We start from the raw sequence: 15,125 nt of genomic DNA, 5'->3' as shown, positions 1-15,125 counted from the left end.
CCAGTGATGAATATGCCATTTCTTATATTGATGTGGTTGAGAAAAGTTAGACAGAAAGGAGAATCACTGACAGAAAAGACACAGAAACACCAAAACACACATTGCTACCTTCAATATTACACTGAGCTGGCAGGGCTGCTTATCCTCAAATGACAAAACAGATGTTAAGCACAGGGGTATTTTTGTCAATTTAGCAGAACATTGTTGTGCTATATGAAACCTACCTTTATGAAATATTTTTAGAAGACCCACTCCATTTTAAAGGAACCCCATTACTTCAATTATCCTTGTGAAAGCCACTTCATTCCAATATCCCATTCTCCTGACAGGTTAACTCTACTGGAAACGGACTCCCATGTTCCCATGGCCTTTGAGCCAAATCTGGCATATTACATCTATTTTCCTTTGTCATGATGTACAATTACTTCTACTGTCTAAAATTCCCATCTCAGGGTGCCTGGGTGGCTCAATCGGTTAAGCGCCTGACGTCAGCTCAGGTAATGATCTCATGGTTCATGGGTTCGAGCCCCACGTTGGGCTCTCTGCTGACAGTTTGGAGCCTGGAGCCTGTTTCAGATGCTTTGTCTCCCTCTCTCTCTGCCCCTCCCCACTCAAGCTCTGTGTCACTCTCAAAAATGAATACACGTTAAAAAAAATTTTTTAATAAAAAATAAAAAAAAATAAAATTCCTATCTCATAGATGCCTGGCTCTACTGCTAAAGCTGTTTCTTTATCTGTAAGATGGGATAATATTCACTTTTATAGAATTATCATGGAAATTAAGAATTTCTAGTTTCTGGTCTGGCATGTAAGGTGCTTACAAACTACCACTCCATCCTAACAAAAGAAACTGAACAAACTGAAAAACCAACAACTCTTCTTGTATCTGTCAGAGAAGTGAGGTCACAGGGAAAACTGCTGACCCAAAAATTAGACAGACAAGTGTATACAGAAAATCAAAACTTACCAGAGCAGAAATCCATAAGCAGACCAGTGCTAGGGTAGGAAAACTTGAATTGTAACTGACAGACTGCTAGAGGTTTAGCGTGCCCAAGTCTGAGTTAGAAACTCCAGGGGTGCCCCCACCTCTTTATCTTCAAGAGCTCTACCAGGTCCACAGTAAATATCAGAGAAAAATCCCCTCATGCATCTAATAGGGGGAGGGAAAAGATCTTCTGATATACACCAGAGCATTCTTCTTAACACGGCCTGCACTCTGGAGAAACTTTTGCCAGAGTCAACCTGCGAAAGTTTTATCAGAGCCTAACCTATCTGATCAAATGGAAATACTCAAATCCAACTGGTTCTAGCCTACCACATGGAGGAAGGGAAGTATCCAACCTCATCTTCCTCTTGCCATCCTGTCCCACCTAAGGGTAAAGGGGATGACACTGAGAAGCACTGAGAATTGCAAATTAAAACAAACAAAACCTATTAGAATGGTAAAATCCAAAACACTGACAGTATCAAATGTGGAGCAATAGAAAATCTCACTCACTGCTGGTGGGAATACAATGTGGCACAGCCACTATAAGACAGTTTGGCAGTTTCCCTACAAAAACAAACATACTCTTAACCACATACAATCTAGCAACTGTGTTCCATGGTATTTACCTAAAGGAGTTGAAAACTTATGTCCACCCAAAAATGTACATGTGGATGTTCATAGCAGCTGTATTCATTCATAAGTACTATTTGGAAGTAATCAAGATGTCCTTTAGTAGGTAAAAGGATAAACTGTGGTACATCAAGAAAACAGAATACCATTCAGTGCTAAAAAGAAATGAGTTCTTAAGCCATGGATAGACATGGAGGAATTTTATTTTATATTACTAAATGAAAGAAGACAATCTGGAAAGGCCCCATCCTCTATGATTCTAACTATATGACATCCTAGAAAAGGCAAAACTATGGTGAAAGTAAAAGGCTCAGTAGATGTCAGGGACCAGGAGGGAGGGAAGGTGAAGCCTAGAGGATTTTTTTAGGTCAGGGAAACTGTTATGAATGATGCTCTAATGGTGGATCTATGTCATTATACCCTTGTTCAAACTCAATGTACACAAAGAGTGAACTTTAATATAAACTATGGACTTTGGATGAAAATTATGTTTCAGTGTACATTCACTTAAAAAAAAGTTCAAGTGGCCCTATCAAAATCCCAGCTGGCTTATTTACAGAAATTGACAGCTGATCCTAAAATTCATATGGAATTAAAAGGGACTAAGAATAGCCAAAACAATGTTGAATGATAAGAATAAAGTTGGAAAATTCACACTTCTGAATTCAAAACATATTACAGTTAGTGTAGTATTAGCACTAAGGATAGATATAAAAATCAATGGAACATAACTGAAGAGTCCAGAAATAAACCCCTGTATTTATGACGATTGATTAGGGGCAGGAATGACAAGACAACAGGGGATGAATACTCTTTTCAACAAATGGTGCTGTAACAGGACAGTCACTTGCAAAAGAATAAATTTGGTCCTTCCATTCAGAAAAATTAACTCAAAATGAATCTATACCTAAAATGTGAGAACTGAAAATATAACAAAAGAGTAAATCTTTTTGACTGTTGGTTCGGCCAAACTTCTTAGACACAACATCAAAAATTCAAATGGCAAAAGAAAAAATAAACTGGACTTCAAAAAAATTATTAACTTTTGTGCTTCAAATAACACCACTGAGAAAGTGAAAAAACCAACAAAATGGTAGAAAACTTTTTTGCAAATCATATATCTTACAAGGGACTGGAATATATAAAAAACTCTTGCAAGCAACTCAATAATAAAGACAACCTGATTAAAAATAGACAAAGGGGGTGTGCCTGGATGGCTCAGTTGGTGGAGCATCTGGCTCTTGATTTCAGCTTGGGTCATGGTCCCAGGGTGGTGGGATCAAGCCCCACTTAAGATATTCTCATTCTCTCATTCTCTCATTCTCTCTCTCTCTCTCTCTCTCCCCCTTGCTCCCTCTCCCCCACTTGCATTCTTTCCAAAAAAAATAATAAAATTAAAGAATGAAAATAGCCAAAGAATTTGAATACTTCTCCAAAGAAGATATACAAATGCCAACAAGCACATAAAAAGATGCTCAACATTTTTTTTTTTTCTAGAGAGAGTGAGTGTACGAGCAGGGAAGAGGGGCAAAGGGAGAGAGAGAATCTTAAGCAGACTTCACGCCCTGTGCAAAGCCCAATGCAGGGCTCAATCTCACCGATGTGAGCAGAAATCAAGCTGGACACTCAACCAACTGGGCCACCCAAGTACCCCAACATGCTCAACATTATTAGCCTTCAGGGAAATGCAATCAAAACCACAATGAGATACCCCTTTATAGCCACTAAGATGGCTACAATAAAAGCAGACAATACGCTTTGGCAACTATGTGCAAAAATTGGAACTCTTGTGCACGGCTGGTGGGAATATAAAATGGTAAAAGTACTTTGGAAATGGTCTGGTAGTTCCTGAAAAGGTTAAACATGGAATCATGACACAGCAATTCCACTAACAGGTGTATAAAGAGGAGAAATGAAAAGACATTTATTTAAAACTTTTACACAGGGGCGCCTGGGTGGCTCAGTCGGGTAAGTGGCCGACTTCGGCTCAGGTCATGATCTCGCGGTCCGTGAGTTTGAGCCCTGCATTAGGCTCTGTGCTGATAGCTCGGAGCCTGGATCCTGCTTCTGTTTCTGTATCTCCCTCTCTGTCTGCCCCTCCCCCCATCTGCACTCTGTCTCTCTCTGCCTTTCAAAAACGAATAAATGTTAAAAAAAATTTTTTAAACTTTTACACAAATGTCCATAGCAGTGTTCTAACAGCCAAAAAGTGGAAACCCAAATGTTCATTAATTGAACAATGGCTAAACAAAATGTGGTAGATTCATACAAAGGAATATTTCACAATAAAAAGGAATGAAGTCCTAATACATGCTACAACACAGATGAATCCTGAAAACTATGCTAAGTGAAAAAGGCCAGCGACAAAAGACCACATAGTAGTAAGCATATTGGTATGCATTTCTCACTGGGGAAATGCAAGTTAAAACCACAATGAAAAGACTTCTACACACTTAACAAAATGTCTAAAATAAAACAGACTGATACTACCAGGTGCTGGTAAGGATGCAGAGCAAACAGAACTCTCATACATAGCTGATAGGAGTGTAAATTGATAAACCACTTTGGAAAACTACTTATTGATTTATTTTGAAATGCATCAACAAATAAGATGGATTGATAGGTGAGATGGATATGCGTTAAAACAAATAGCAAAATGCACAGAATCTAAGTCATAGGAATATGCGTGTTCAAACAATTCTGTCAACTTCTTTATTTTTTAAAAATTCTGTAATAAAATGCTGTGGGAAAGACTATATACCCAAAATAAAATAGTTATGTACATTATGTACATAAAAAGAAGGTTCACAGCAGATTTATATAGTCAAAAGCTAACAGAACCCAAATATACATCAATAGAATGGATTGAAAAAAATGTAGATTTATACAGCTGAATACAGCATTGAAAATTATAAACCTACTGCTACATAAATAACATAAATGAATTTTATGTTATTCATATATTGAATGTTGAATGAACTATTATTTTATTTAAGTTCAAAACCAGGCAAAACGAATATGGTGATAAGGTCAGAACAGCAGCTATCAGGCGCCTGGGTGGCTCAGTTGGTTAAGCATCTAACTCTTAATTTTGGCTCAGGTCATGATCTCACAGTTCATGAGTTGGAGCCCCGCATCAGGCTCTGTGCTGACACTGCAGGGTTTGCTTGGGATTCTCATTCCCATTCTCTGCCCCTCCCCTGCTCATACTCTGCCTCAAAATAAATAAGCTTTAAAAGAAAAAATAGCAGTTATCTTTGGCAAAGGGGTACTGACTGTTGGAGGAAATATGAGTATAATCTTTTGGGATTAGAAACAGGCTATATTATCTTTTTTTTTTTTTTTTTTTTAAATTTTTTTTTCAATGTTTTTTATTTATTTTTGGGACAGAGAGAGACAGAGCATGAACGGGGGAGGGGCAGAGAGAGAGGGAGACACAGAATCGGAAACAGGCTCCAGGCTCCGAGCCATCAGCCCAGAGCCTGACGCGGGGCTCGAACTCACGGACCGCGAGATCGTGACCTGGCTGAAGTCGGATGCTTAACCAACTGCGCCACCCAGGCGCCCCGAGAAACAGGCTATATTATCTTGATGGTGGTTATAACATGTAGAAGTTCACTGGACTATACAGTTTAAGATACTATTAGTTATGTTAAAGATAACTCTCTCAAAATAAATAAACTTAAAAAAATAGTGGTTGTCTTTGGCAAAGGGATATTGACTGTTGGAGGAGGTATGAGGGAGACTTCTCGGGTTAGAAACAGGCTATGTATCTTGACGGTGGCTATAACATGCAAAAATTCACCGGGCTATATACTTAAGATACTATTAGTTATATACTGTTAAAGATATACTCTTCAGTGTACATAATAAATAAAAAAATTTATTTACACACGTATATTATTACTTTAATGTAACACAATTATACAACTCTCTCTAAATTCATGTTCACCACCTACTGATTACTCGTTTGGCTCCAAGATCCCCCACTCATATTTTATTCAGGGCAACTCTTTTGTTTTTATTCCATTTCTTACACCAATGTTCATGTAAGACTTCACCTGAAATCTTCAGAAGCTAAAAAGTAAATTTGTGATTCACTGCTGTATCACAAAATTGATCCCCCAACTTCCAAAGTCTACATCAATTTAATACTTCATTCAGTATATACTGTTTCATCAGACTAACAAATGCTTCCTGTACATCCATTAATCTCATCCCCTTAACTAAAATAAAATGGTAGCTCCTTAGGGGTAAAGGGCTCATTTTCCTTTCCCCTTGGGCGTAACATAAACTTGCTGACTGATAAAAAAAAAAAAAAAGACTGTTATGGAGTGTCCTGGTTTTTATCTTTAAAGCCTTACTTACTCAGTTTATGATAAAATGCTTTTCCCCCCACAAATATAAGAATTAAATTGTTGGGGTGCCTGGGTGGTTCAATTGGTTAAGCATCAACTTTTGATTTCAGCTCAGGTCATGAGGTCATGGTTTGTGAGTTTGAGCCCCGTGCTTACAGCATGGAGCCTCCCTCTCTGCTCCCACTCCAAAAATAAAAAAAAATTTTAAAAGAAATTTTTATACAAAATTACATGGAATTAAAAGAAATGTTTTTAATGTTTATTTTTGAGAGAGAGAGAGAGAGAGAGAGAGAGAGAGAGACAGAGTACCAGTGGGAGAGGGGTAGAGAGGGAGACAGAATCCAAAGCAGGCTCCAGGCTCTGAGCTGTTAGCACAGAGCCCCACACAGAGCTCAAACTCTCGAACCACGAGATCATGACCTAAGCCAAAGTCAGACACTTAACCGACTGAGCCACCCATGGGCCCCCATTACATGTAATTTTAGCTAGCTGGGCCAGTTATACAAGTTTCACTCTTTTTAAAACCATTCAGTTTTGTAAGAATTCAGAAAAGTTTTAATAAATTTAGAAACAAATATATCTGCAGGATTGCTTTCTTCGTTCCCACAATTTCATATCCCTTAGTTACTTTAAGATATGCTCTCTGGGTTAAGTAACAAGATAATTACTCAACTGGCCTCTGGGAGCACACTCCATGTTGGCTATTTAATTAAAAGATACGTATATATGCATTCATATTAAATTGAACTCAAAAGTATTCCTGATCAGTTAAAATAAGGAACTCTAAGACTCAAAAGGAACATATCATAAAGCCAAGTTGAATATCAGAATCAAAAGGTCAGCCAGATTATCCAAGAGCAGAATATATTTAGTTCTCCGTTATCACTTTACTTTTCAATTGCATGTAGCAATCTCTTTTGCCATTAAAAACACACACTTTAGCTATTAGCCAGTTTTGCCTTCTCTTTCACTCATATTTCCACTCTTAGTCTTTATTATCTCTACCACTTCATTTATATACCAATTGCAAAGATCCTGAATTCTGAGCATGTTAACTATCATAAATATTTGTTATATTCAGTATTAAAAGTTACTGGAAAGGAATCAACTTCTAAAAATTTGTTACAGCCTATTTAATAGCCTATTTGAATACAGGACAGAAAAAGATCATCCCTAACTCTTTGCTTGAAGGAAGGTTATACACAGAAGATAATTATATTCAGAAATGGCTGGAGGCAAGATGACAAATATAACATCTAATTCTAATTGTATTTACAATTATCTTCCTTTCATTCCTCTCCTCATTTACAGAATTTAACTTGGCTAAGACATAGTAAAGACAGAAGACAAAAGAGAAAAAGTGGCACAAGTTGAAGGGAGCACTTATACTAGTCATTCTGTGACACTTTTTCTATTTAGAAGCCAAATAAAATTAAGATCTTTAAAAAGAAGACTCTCATTCTACCTAAAGTATTATACTAAGATTTTAATAAATTGAAATTTTACAAAATATGGATGTTTCTAGAAAGTATTAACTCAATATTTTAAGGAAGTCAACCTCTCAGATCTTATGGACAAGTAACTCATTACCCCTATCTTCTCAAGTTACCCTATAATTAGCTCTAGAATTAAACTGTGACATGTAAACTGTCCTACTCTTAAAGGTAGGTACATTCTTAATGGCAAAGAATCAGCCTTAATTAAAGAACACCCAGAATGGGTTTCAGGCATAAACAAATAAATAAAACGTTTGCAACAATGGTAACAAATAAGCAGTATCTTTAAAAACAAAACAAAACAAAAAAAACAAACCAAGGCAAGCTAAACCACCAGAACACAAACCAATCTCAAATGAAAAAGTTCATATACTCTATAAATTAGAAGTGACAGAACAAAAATGTATACAGATCAAACAGATAATGTGGTAGACACAAACAGCAGAATCCTTTAAAGTACAAAGGCCAAAGGCACAGGATTCTGGAACAATTCATATAGAAGCAAACAACCATAAAACTTCCCACTTAACAGAAAAATCCAGTAACTGATTTTCACATTTATTCAAGTATTTGAGTGCCTGCTATGTGAAAAGCACAGCTCTAGGAATGCAAAGATGAATCAGAGTTGTAGTCTCACAGAAGAGGTATGACACTGTTATGAATAAAATCAAATAGGAAGGGTAAAGTGTCCTAATAGTGGTAAAGTACTAAAGGAGTTCGGAGTAAGATGTTATTCAAATTGGGGAAACCAGAAAAGGATTCATGGCATTTGAGCTGGACCCTGAAAACTAGAATTTATACCAGGAACAATTAAGGAAGAGAATTCTGGGCAATGGGAACCGAAGAGCGACAGCAAGAAAGCAGAACGCATATACAGAATATAGCAAACTTTTCAGGCTGACTCAAGTAGAAGTTGTATACAAGAACACAAAAAGCTGGAAAAGTATGTTAGGAGCCAGATCATGACTTTGATTGCTAATACAGAGATCTTCAGTAGTAAGTCATGAAGAATCATTATGGATTAAGAGGCAAGGGATCTGATCTAGATAGGTTTATCAAGCATTGAAGAATGAAATGAATGGGGAAGAGAGGAGACCATTAGAGGACTTCAATCATGATGCTGACAGTATAAAAGGGAAAAGGCACAGTTCTAAGTTAGGCACTAGGTATCTACAATGTGTAGAATGCCATTCCACTCCACTGAGAAATTTTTAAAATCTTAACACATCATTCTCATTTTTAAAGTAACTAATTTGGAAAAATAATCATTGTTAAAGCACTAAGAACTAATCAAGCAATACATGATTTCCAGATAAATATTATGAACAAAAATACTACAAACAAAAATGGTCAGGGAAGGCTTTGTCAAAGAGATTGGAACTGATCTGCACTTTAAGGAAAAGAAAACTTTAAGAGGGGAGGGATAAAATATCACACAAAGTAATTTTTTTTTAAGTTAAATAATAAGATGAAGATGTGTGAAATACAGATTGAGGTAATTTCCACCAAAGAGTCAGAGAAAATGTAATACATAAAAAAATCTTCAAATACCTAAACTTAACTTCATACTGTTATCAGAAAAACAAGGTATTAATTTTATTACAGGTATTAATTTATTACAAGATATTAATTTTAATACTTAAAAATGCAGTATTTTATTATATTCTAGATTTTTAAAGGAGATGGGTTACTTTTAATGAGTTCCAAACAAATCTAAGCCTTTTGGTTTTTTTTTTAAGTTATCTTGAAGAAAGCTTTATTCAGTCACAATTTGAAATATCCAAAATGTTGGGGCACCTGGGTGGCTCAGTCGGTTGAGTGTCCGATTTCCGCTCATGTCATGATCTCATAGTTCATGGGTTGGAGCCCCATATCAGGCTCTGTGCTGACAGTTCAGAGCCTGGAGCTTGCTTTGGATTCTGTGTCTCCCTCTGTCTGCCCCTCCCCCACTCAGACTCACTCACTCTCACTCTCTCAAAAATAAATATTAAAAAAAATTGAAATATCCAAAATGTTGTTATTCATGAAAGAAGTTCCTTAAAACACATTATAATCTGTTAACTTATTTTACACGTAAGTGACAATCAGGCTCGGAACTCCGATCCATCTGACTCCAAATTCAGAGCTACAATTGCACTCACTGCTGTATTAACAATAATGTATTTTCTTCTGATATTAAAATCCCAAATGAATTAAAGTATACGACAGGATGATGAGATCAGTAAGTCCCAAACTAACCACTGCAAAACTGAGGTACCAATCTTTATATTTATATAAATATATACACAGTATTAAGATAGAAATACTGTAAAGCAGCTTTTGTTGTTGCTCTATGAATATTAAGCTTTTTAACAAAGTGCTACTCCTGAATTATCCTATGATAAATGGAGGGAGGTCTTAAACCTGTTCATATATACCTTTCAGTATTGGGCTACCAGCTGACCTTTCCTCTTATGGACCTTCATACTCCAGCCTTTCATGATTTATCTTCCCTCTCACAACCGTTCTAAGACTGTCTTTGATTGGCAGATTTCCTTTGTATTCTTTTTAAAGATTCAGGAAGGAGAGGGTATAGGGTGTGCCCAATTTCTTTGTTTTTACCTTATAATTCAAGAAAAGCTCTAACCTCTTCCCTCCCATTTCTTTAAGGACAAGAATTCAAATAATTTCTCATAAAAAAACATTTTGTTATAGAATACAGTGGAAAAAAAACCCTAAATAATTTTATAATTATTTTAAACCAATTCCTATATTTAATATTACTGAAATTTTATTTTTAGGATTGCTTGAAAATGATCCATAATAAAAGAATGAAGGCACTAGGAATATGCATAATTCCTACAAGACATTAAACTGCATTGGCCTCAAAATATATTAATTCATTTAAAACAAATCCATTCTGGGCGCCTGGGTGGTTCAGTAGGTTAAGCCGACTGATCTCATTGAGTTCAAGCCTTGCGTTGGGCTCTGTGCTGTCAGTTCACAACCTGGAGTTTGCTTTGGATTCTGTGTCTCCCTCTCTCTCTGCCCCTCCCCCACTCACGCTCTGTCTCTCAAAAAATGAATAAATTAAAAAAAAAATCCACTCACTCAACCAATAATTGAGGGCCTAATGTATGCCAGTTACTGTTACTTTCCTTAAGAAGCTTAGCCCTAGTGGGAGAAGACAGATAATAAGCAATACACATAGTTAAGACAGTGTGTTAGAGAGTGATAAACACTATGGGGAAAAAAATAGAACAGGGTAAGGGAGAATTCCAGGGTGTTGGGGTAGGTTGTAATTTTAACTTAAGGTGTTCAGAGAGGGTTTATGAAGGTGTCATTTAAGTAAAGACTTGAAGGAAGTGAGGGAGTCAGCCACAGTAATACCTGGGGAAGAGTACTCCAGGCATAAAAACAACCAAGGAATACACACGTCTTGGAGTATCCTAGAAACAAGCAGGCCAGAGAAGGTAAAAGAGAAGCCAGCAGGGGAGGAATAGTAAGAGAGGCGTCAAGAGATATATGTGGGGGTATAAAGATTATGTAGGGTTTATGGGACACTACGGAATTTGGCTTTTACTGTGAATGAAATGGTGATCCACAGAAGGTTGAGCCGAGTGACAAGATCTGTTTTACCAGAATCACTCTGGCTGCTGGGTTAAGAACAGACTATAGGGAAGACAAAGGTGAATGCAGGGAGACCAGTTAGGAGGATACTAAACAAATCCAGGAAAGAAACAGGTACTTCCTATAAACTTATCATAATGGTATAGTATTTACTTTTTAAACATAAATAAATCAGATACTGCTAATAGGAAATAAGTTAAACTGAGAAGTTTAGTATATAAAGTTCTTGGCATACATGAATCTCATGCACTACAAAGGACATCTCTTAAACTACCAACTACAGAAAAATACTAAGTGTGTTCCCTTACAACCAGCTATTGCCTTTCTGAATTTTAAAAAATCCTACTGCAGCTAAGACCTTTTTTTTAATGTTTATTTTGAGAGAGAGAGAGAGGTCACGCCCAAGGGGCAGAGAGAGAATCCCAAGTAGGCTCTGCACTTTCAGTGCAGAGTCCAAGGTGGGGCTTGATCCCATAAACCATGAGGTGACCTGAGCTGAAATTAAGTCTGGACACTTAACCAGCTGAGCCACCCAGGTGTCCCTGAGACTATTCTTTAAAGAAATAAGCTGATAACTCCTGTAGCTCTGTTAATTATATACTATTTTTGAAGAAAAAAATGTTACTTCTGTCTACTGAATATATAAATCATTGCCCTTGGACTTGTGTTTCTTAGATCATCTAAATAAATCATTACTAAAAATCTTATTTCCTTTGGGAGGGGAAAAAGTTTTTTCTACAAGTTTTTTTAATGCTCCCATCTTTTAAAGAAATTATTTTCTTTCAATTGATACCAAACTGGCTTATCAGTATGTGCGTCATTCACTTCAGGAAAGGGCAACCACAAAAATTCCCAGTCACAAATAACATGTTTCAAAAAATGTTCCTTCATGACACCAAAAAACTTCTCATTATCATCTCTTCCTCCTGGAAAAGGCAAATACAATTCCCATAAATTCCACAGAAGTTATCCATAACACTGTATTATGATAAGGATGAGAAAAAGGGCAGTTAAGTCAAGACAGTAAATTTGTCTGGAAAGGGATTAGGGACCATGGAAAGAGATTTTGAAATAAAAATCATACCTCAAAAAAATTTGCTCATGAGACTGAAATAAGCATACGGTCCTATAGTATTTGAGGGAAATGAGGAGTGAAATCTTTAAAGAATCACAAAGATTAAGACTTCCCTGTGACAATGTTTGGAAGAAACAGGTGTATGAACTTATAAAACACACAGTACTGAATTCAAATTCGTTAATTCATTCAACATAAGTGCTTCTTAAGTGCCAGTAATTTCACAAAGCATTGAGGACACAGTCCTTGTTCTCAAGGGCTTATAGTCTTCACTTACCTCAAACTACTGAGTATTATGAACCAGATGCTGGGGAAATAACAGATGCAGGGTCCCCACCTGCATGCAATTTACACTAGGTAAGGAGGGAAATGCCTTTAGGATGAAACATTCATGTACTAAACAAGGATATTAACACCCAAGTGTTGTATGTGCTGCTTATGGAATAGAGGGTCTGAAAGAGGGAAACAAGGGAGTGATGGATTCACAGAGGAAGGGAGGGGAATGCAGAGACTGGACAGAGGTAACAGGAGAGCTGAGTCCTTAAAGAGGATTAGATGTTCACCTGGCCGACCTTGGGGGAAGGGATCCTAGCAAAGGGAGCAACAGGAGCAAAGGCAGAGAGAGAGGTGAACAGGATGGTGTATTTGGTAGGCCTGGAATACAGAAAAGTGAGAGATAAGTCATAGAGACTTCTGTATGTCACAATTTTAAGACTGGACTTTACTGGTGTATATGAAAGGCCCCTGTGGGTTTTATTTGGAAAACCAGCATATGTGATCAGGTTTTTCTGGTGTGATGAGACACTGGTTTACACAGGAATGAAAAAAGAACAACACTAGATAATGATGTCACCACATGAAACAACAAAGGAGACTGCCCAGTTAGAAAACTAAATCTCCTTCAAGAAAAAAAATTAAGCCACTTAACTATCCAAGGCCCTCTGGAAAAAAAGTTTTTAACAATTTCATTTAAAAGTGAAAAGTAGAGGAAAGGTTTTTATATATATTATGGACTATAACATCTACATATCTATTTTGAGTTCAAGAGGTCTTAGCTTTTCATTAATTGTGTAAACAGATGGGACTGCTGATTGCTCTACAAAAAGCAATGAAACCATTCAGGAGCAAGACTTGGACACAAAGGGATTAACAGAAGGCATTTAAGTCAAGTTTAGAGGTTTCCAAAGTTCAAGATAATCAAGTTTTATTGAACCAGCGCGTTTACAAGGTGTGTCATAGGGGTGGAGCAAAAGGAGGAGGGATTAAAAATACGTATATATAAACAAGTAACTCTTAACGTTGCTGGGAATAAAACCACTTCAAGATCTTTTCTCTTGTAGGAGAAATGAACACCTACCAGATCCAATTAACAAACACACAGGGGAAAGAGGAGGGAGGAGAGGATGAACATACAACATAATATAAATGGGGTGGGGGCAACCACCTATCCAGAACACACAGTCCAGCTGGCGCTGCGATGAGGAAATCATCCCCAAACCTCACAGCTCAGACTCCACGATTTAAACATAAAAGGAGAATGGCATTCCCAAATTCACAAGCGAACCGCCAGTCACTGGCCAAGGGGATCACATACTCGGATCCCAGAACTCAAGGACAGAGAGTACCATCCCCACACCGTACCTGAGGGGAGGTGAAGGATCCCCCCCAACTGGGAGTAGGGAGTAGTCACCCTCAGATCCTGGCCTAAGAGGGTCGACGCCCCTCAAGCCAGGCCTTGCCAAGACCAGGAGCAGTGACAGACCCGAAGTCCCCTCAATCTCTGCCCGGAGCTGCCTCTACTCCACGCACCCCCTCCTCCCCAACACACACCCTCCCCTACCTGATATGGCGGCGGCGGCTCCTGATCCGGCTCCGTTCCCTCGCCAAAACTAGCCCGGTCGGACTGAGACTCGTGAAGCAGGGAGATGTCATCCGACGTGGGGGATTTGAGGCAGTTCCCCATCTTCCGGAGCTAAGATGTGTGATCTAGGGGAGGAAGAAAGCAGTGGCGGGGTCGTTCGCACGCTCCGCGGTCAGCCTCGGTCAGCGAGGTGGGGTCGGACGGCAGGCCGGGGCTCAGGCGGCGGCGGCTCCCCCGCCCCCCGGTGCCGCCGAAGGGCCGCTCATGCCAGCCCCCAGGAGTGGGGGCTCAAGGCTGGGCCGCGGGCTCCGCTGGGGTCGTGGCGGTTGCCTCCTGCGAGGCGGCAATGGGGGGGGGGGGGCGGGGAGACGAAGCACTTCCCCACCCCGCCCCCCCGCGGGGCGGCGGCGGCCACGGAGCTGCTGGGCCTAATCCAGGTCAGGAGGGGGGGGCGCGGCCGTCTCGGCTGCCTCAGCTGCTGCCTCAGCTGCTGCTGCCCCTGCCGACGCCGGAGCCGCGGCCGCGGGCCTCATCCTACTCCGCCTCAAAGCGGCGGCGGCGCCCAGAACGAGGCCAGCTGCGGCCCTGCGTCATGCCGCCGTGCGTGCTCTGATCCCGCCCCCGGCGCCGGGAGCCGTGGGCGGCTCCCGCTGCGCGGCCGCGCCCCCCTCCCCGCCTCCCTCAGCTGTTCTCTGGGCTGCGTCAGTTTCTGCTTCTCTGACAGTTGGCCTGAAACCTGACTCAGAAACCTCCCGCCAGTCTCCCATGTCTCCCCACATCCACTTCTCCCTCCCCGCTCGTCTCAGTTCTTACCTGTGCACTGTTTTGACAGTCTTCTCACCTCCTTCTGCCAAGTGATCTATTTATAAACCCTTATCTGAATGTGTCACTCCCATGGTTAAAATGTTAAATGGCTTTTTCCCCTTTATCCCTTCAGAATAAAGTCCAAGCTCACTAGTGAACCAATCCACTATTTTCACAATTGGATAATTTTTTAAGAGTATAAATTCGATCATGTCATTCATTTAAAACCTTCAATGGCTTCGTGAAACTGTTGTGAGTGCTATGACTATTCTTAAATGGTTTACAAATCTGACTACTTCCCCAA

At 39.3% G+C, this 15,125-nt stretch overlaps 1 protein-coding gene across 1 annotated transcript in view; it reads right to left on the bottom strand.

The window, feature by feature from the left end:
- Positions 1 to 14,603, bottom strand: part of RNF11 (ring finger protein 11) — a 39,527-nt gene extending 24,924 nt beyond the window's left edge. Inside the window, exon 1 of the mRNA XM_042951206.1 lies at positions 13,997 to 14,603. Coding sequence (XP_042807140.1) covers positions 13,997 to 14,119 — 123 coding nt within the window. The 5' untranslated portion in view covers positions 14,120 to 14,603. The remainder of the gene's footprint in view (positions 1 to 13,996) is intronic.
- Positions 14,604 to 15,125: the final 522 nt, after the last annotated feature.

Source organism: Panthera leo, chromosome C1, assembly GCF_018350215.1.
Source record: "Panthera leo isolate Ple1 chromosome C1, P.leo_Ple1_pat1.1, whole genome shotgun sequence".
NCBI lineage: Eukaryota > Metazoa > Chordata > Mammalia > Carnivora > Felidae > Panthera > Panthera leo.
The sequence above is the reverse complement of the archived record's forward strand: the minus strand, read 5'-3'. Positions and strand labels throughout refer to the sequence as shown.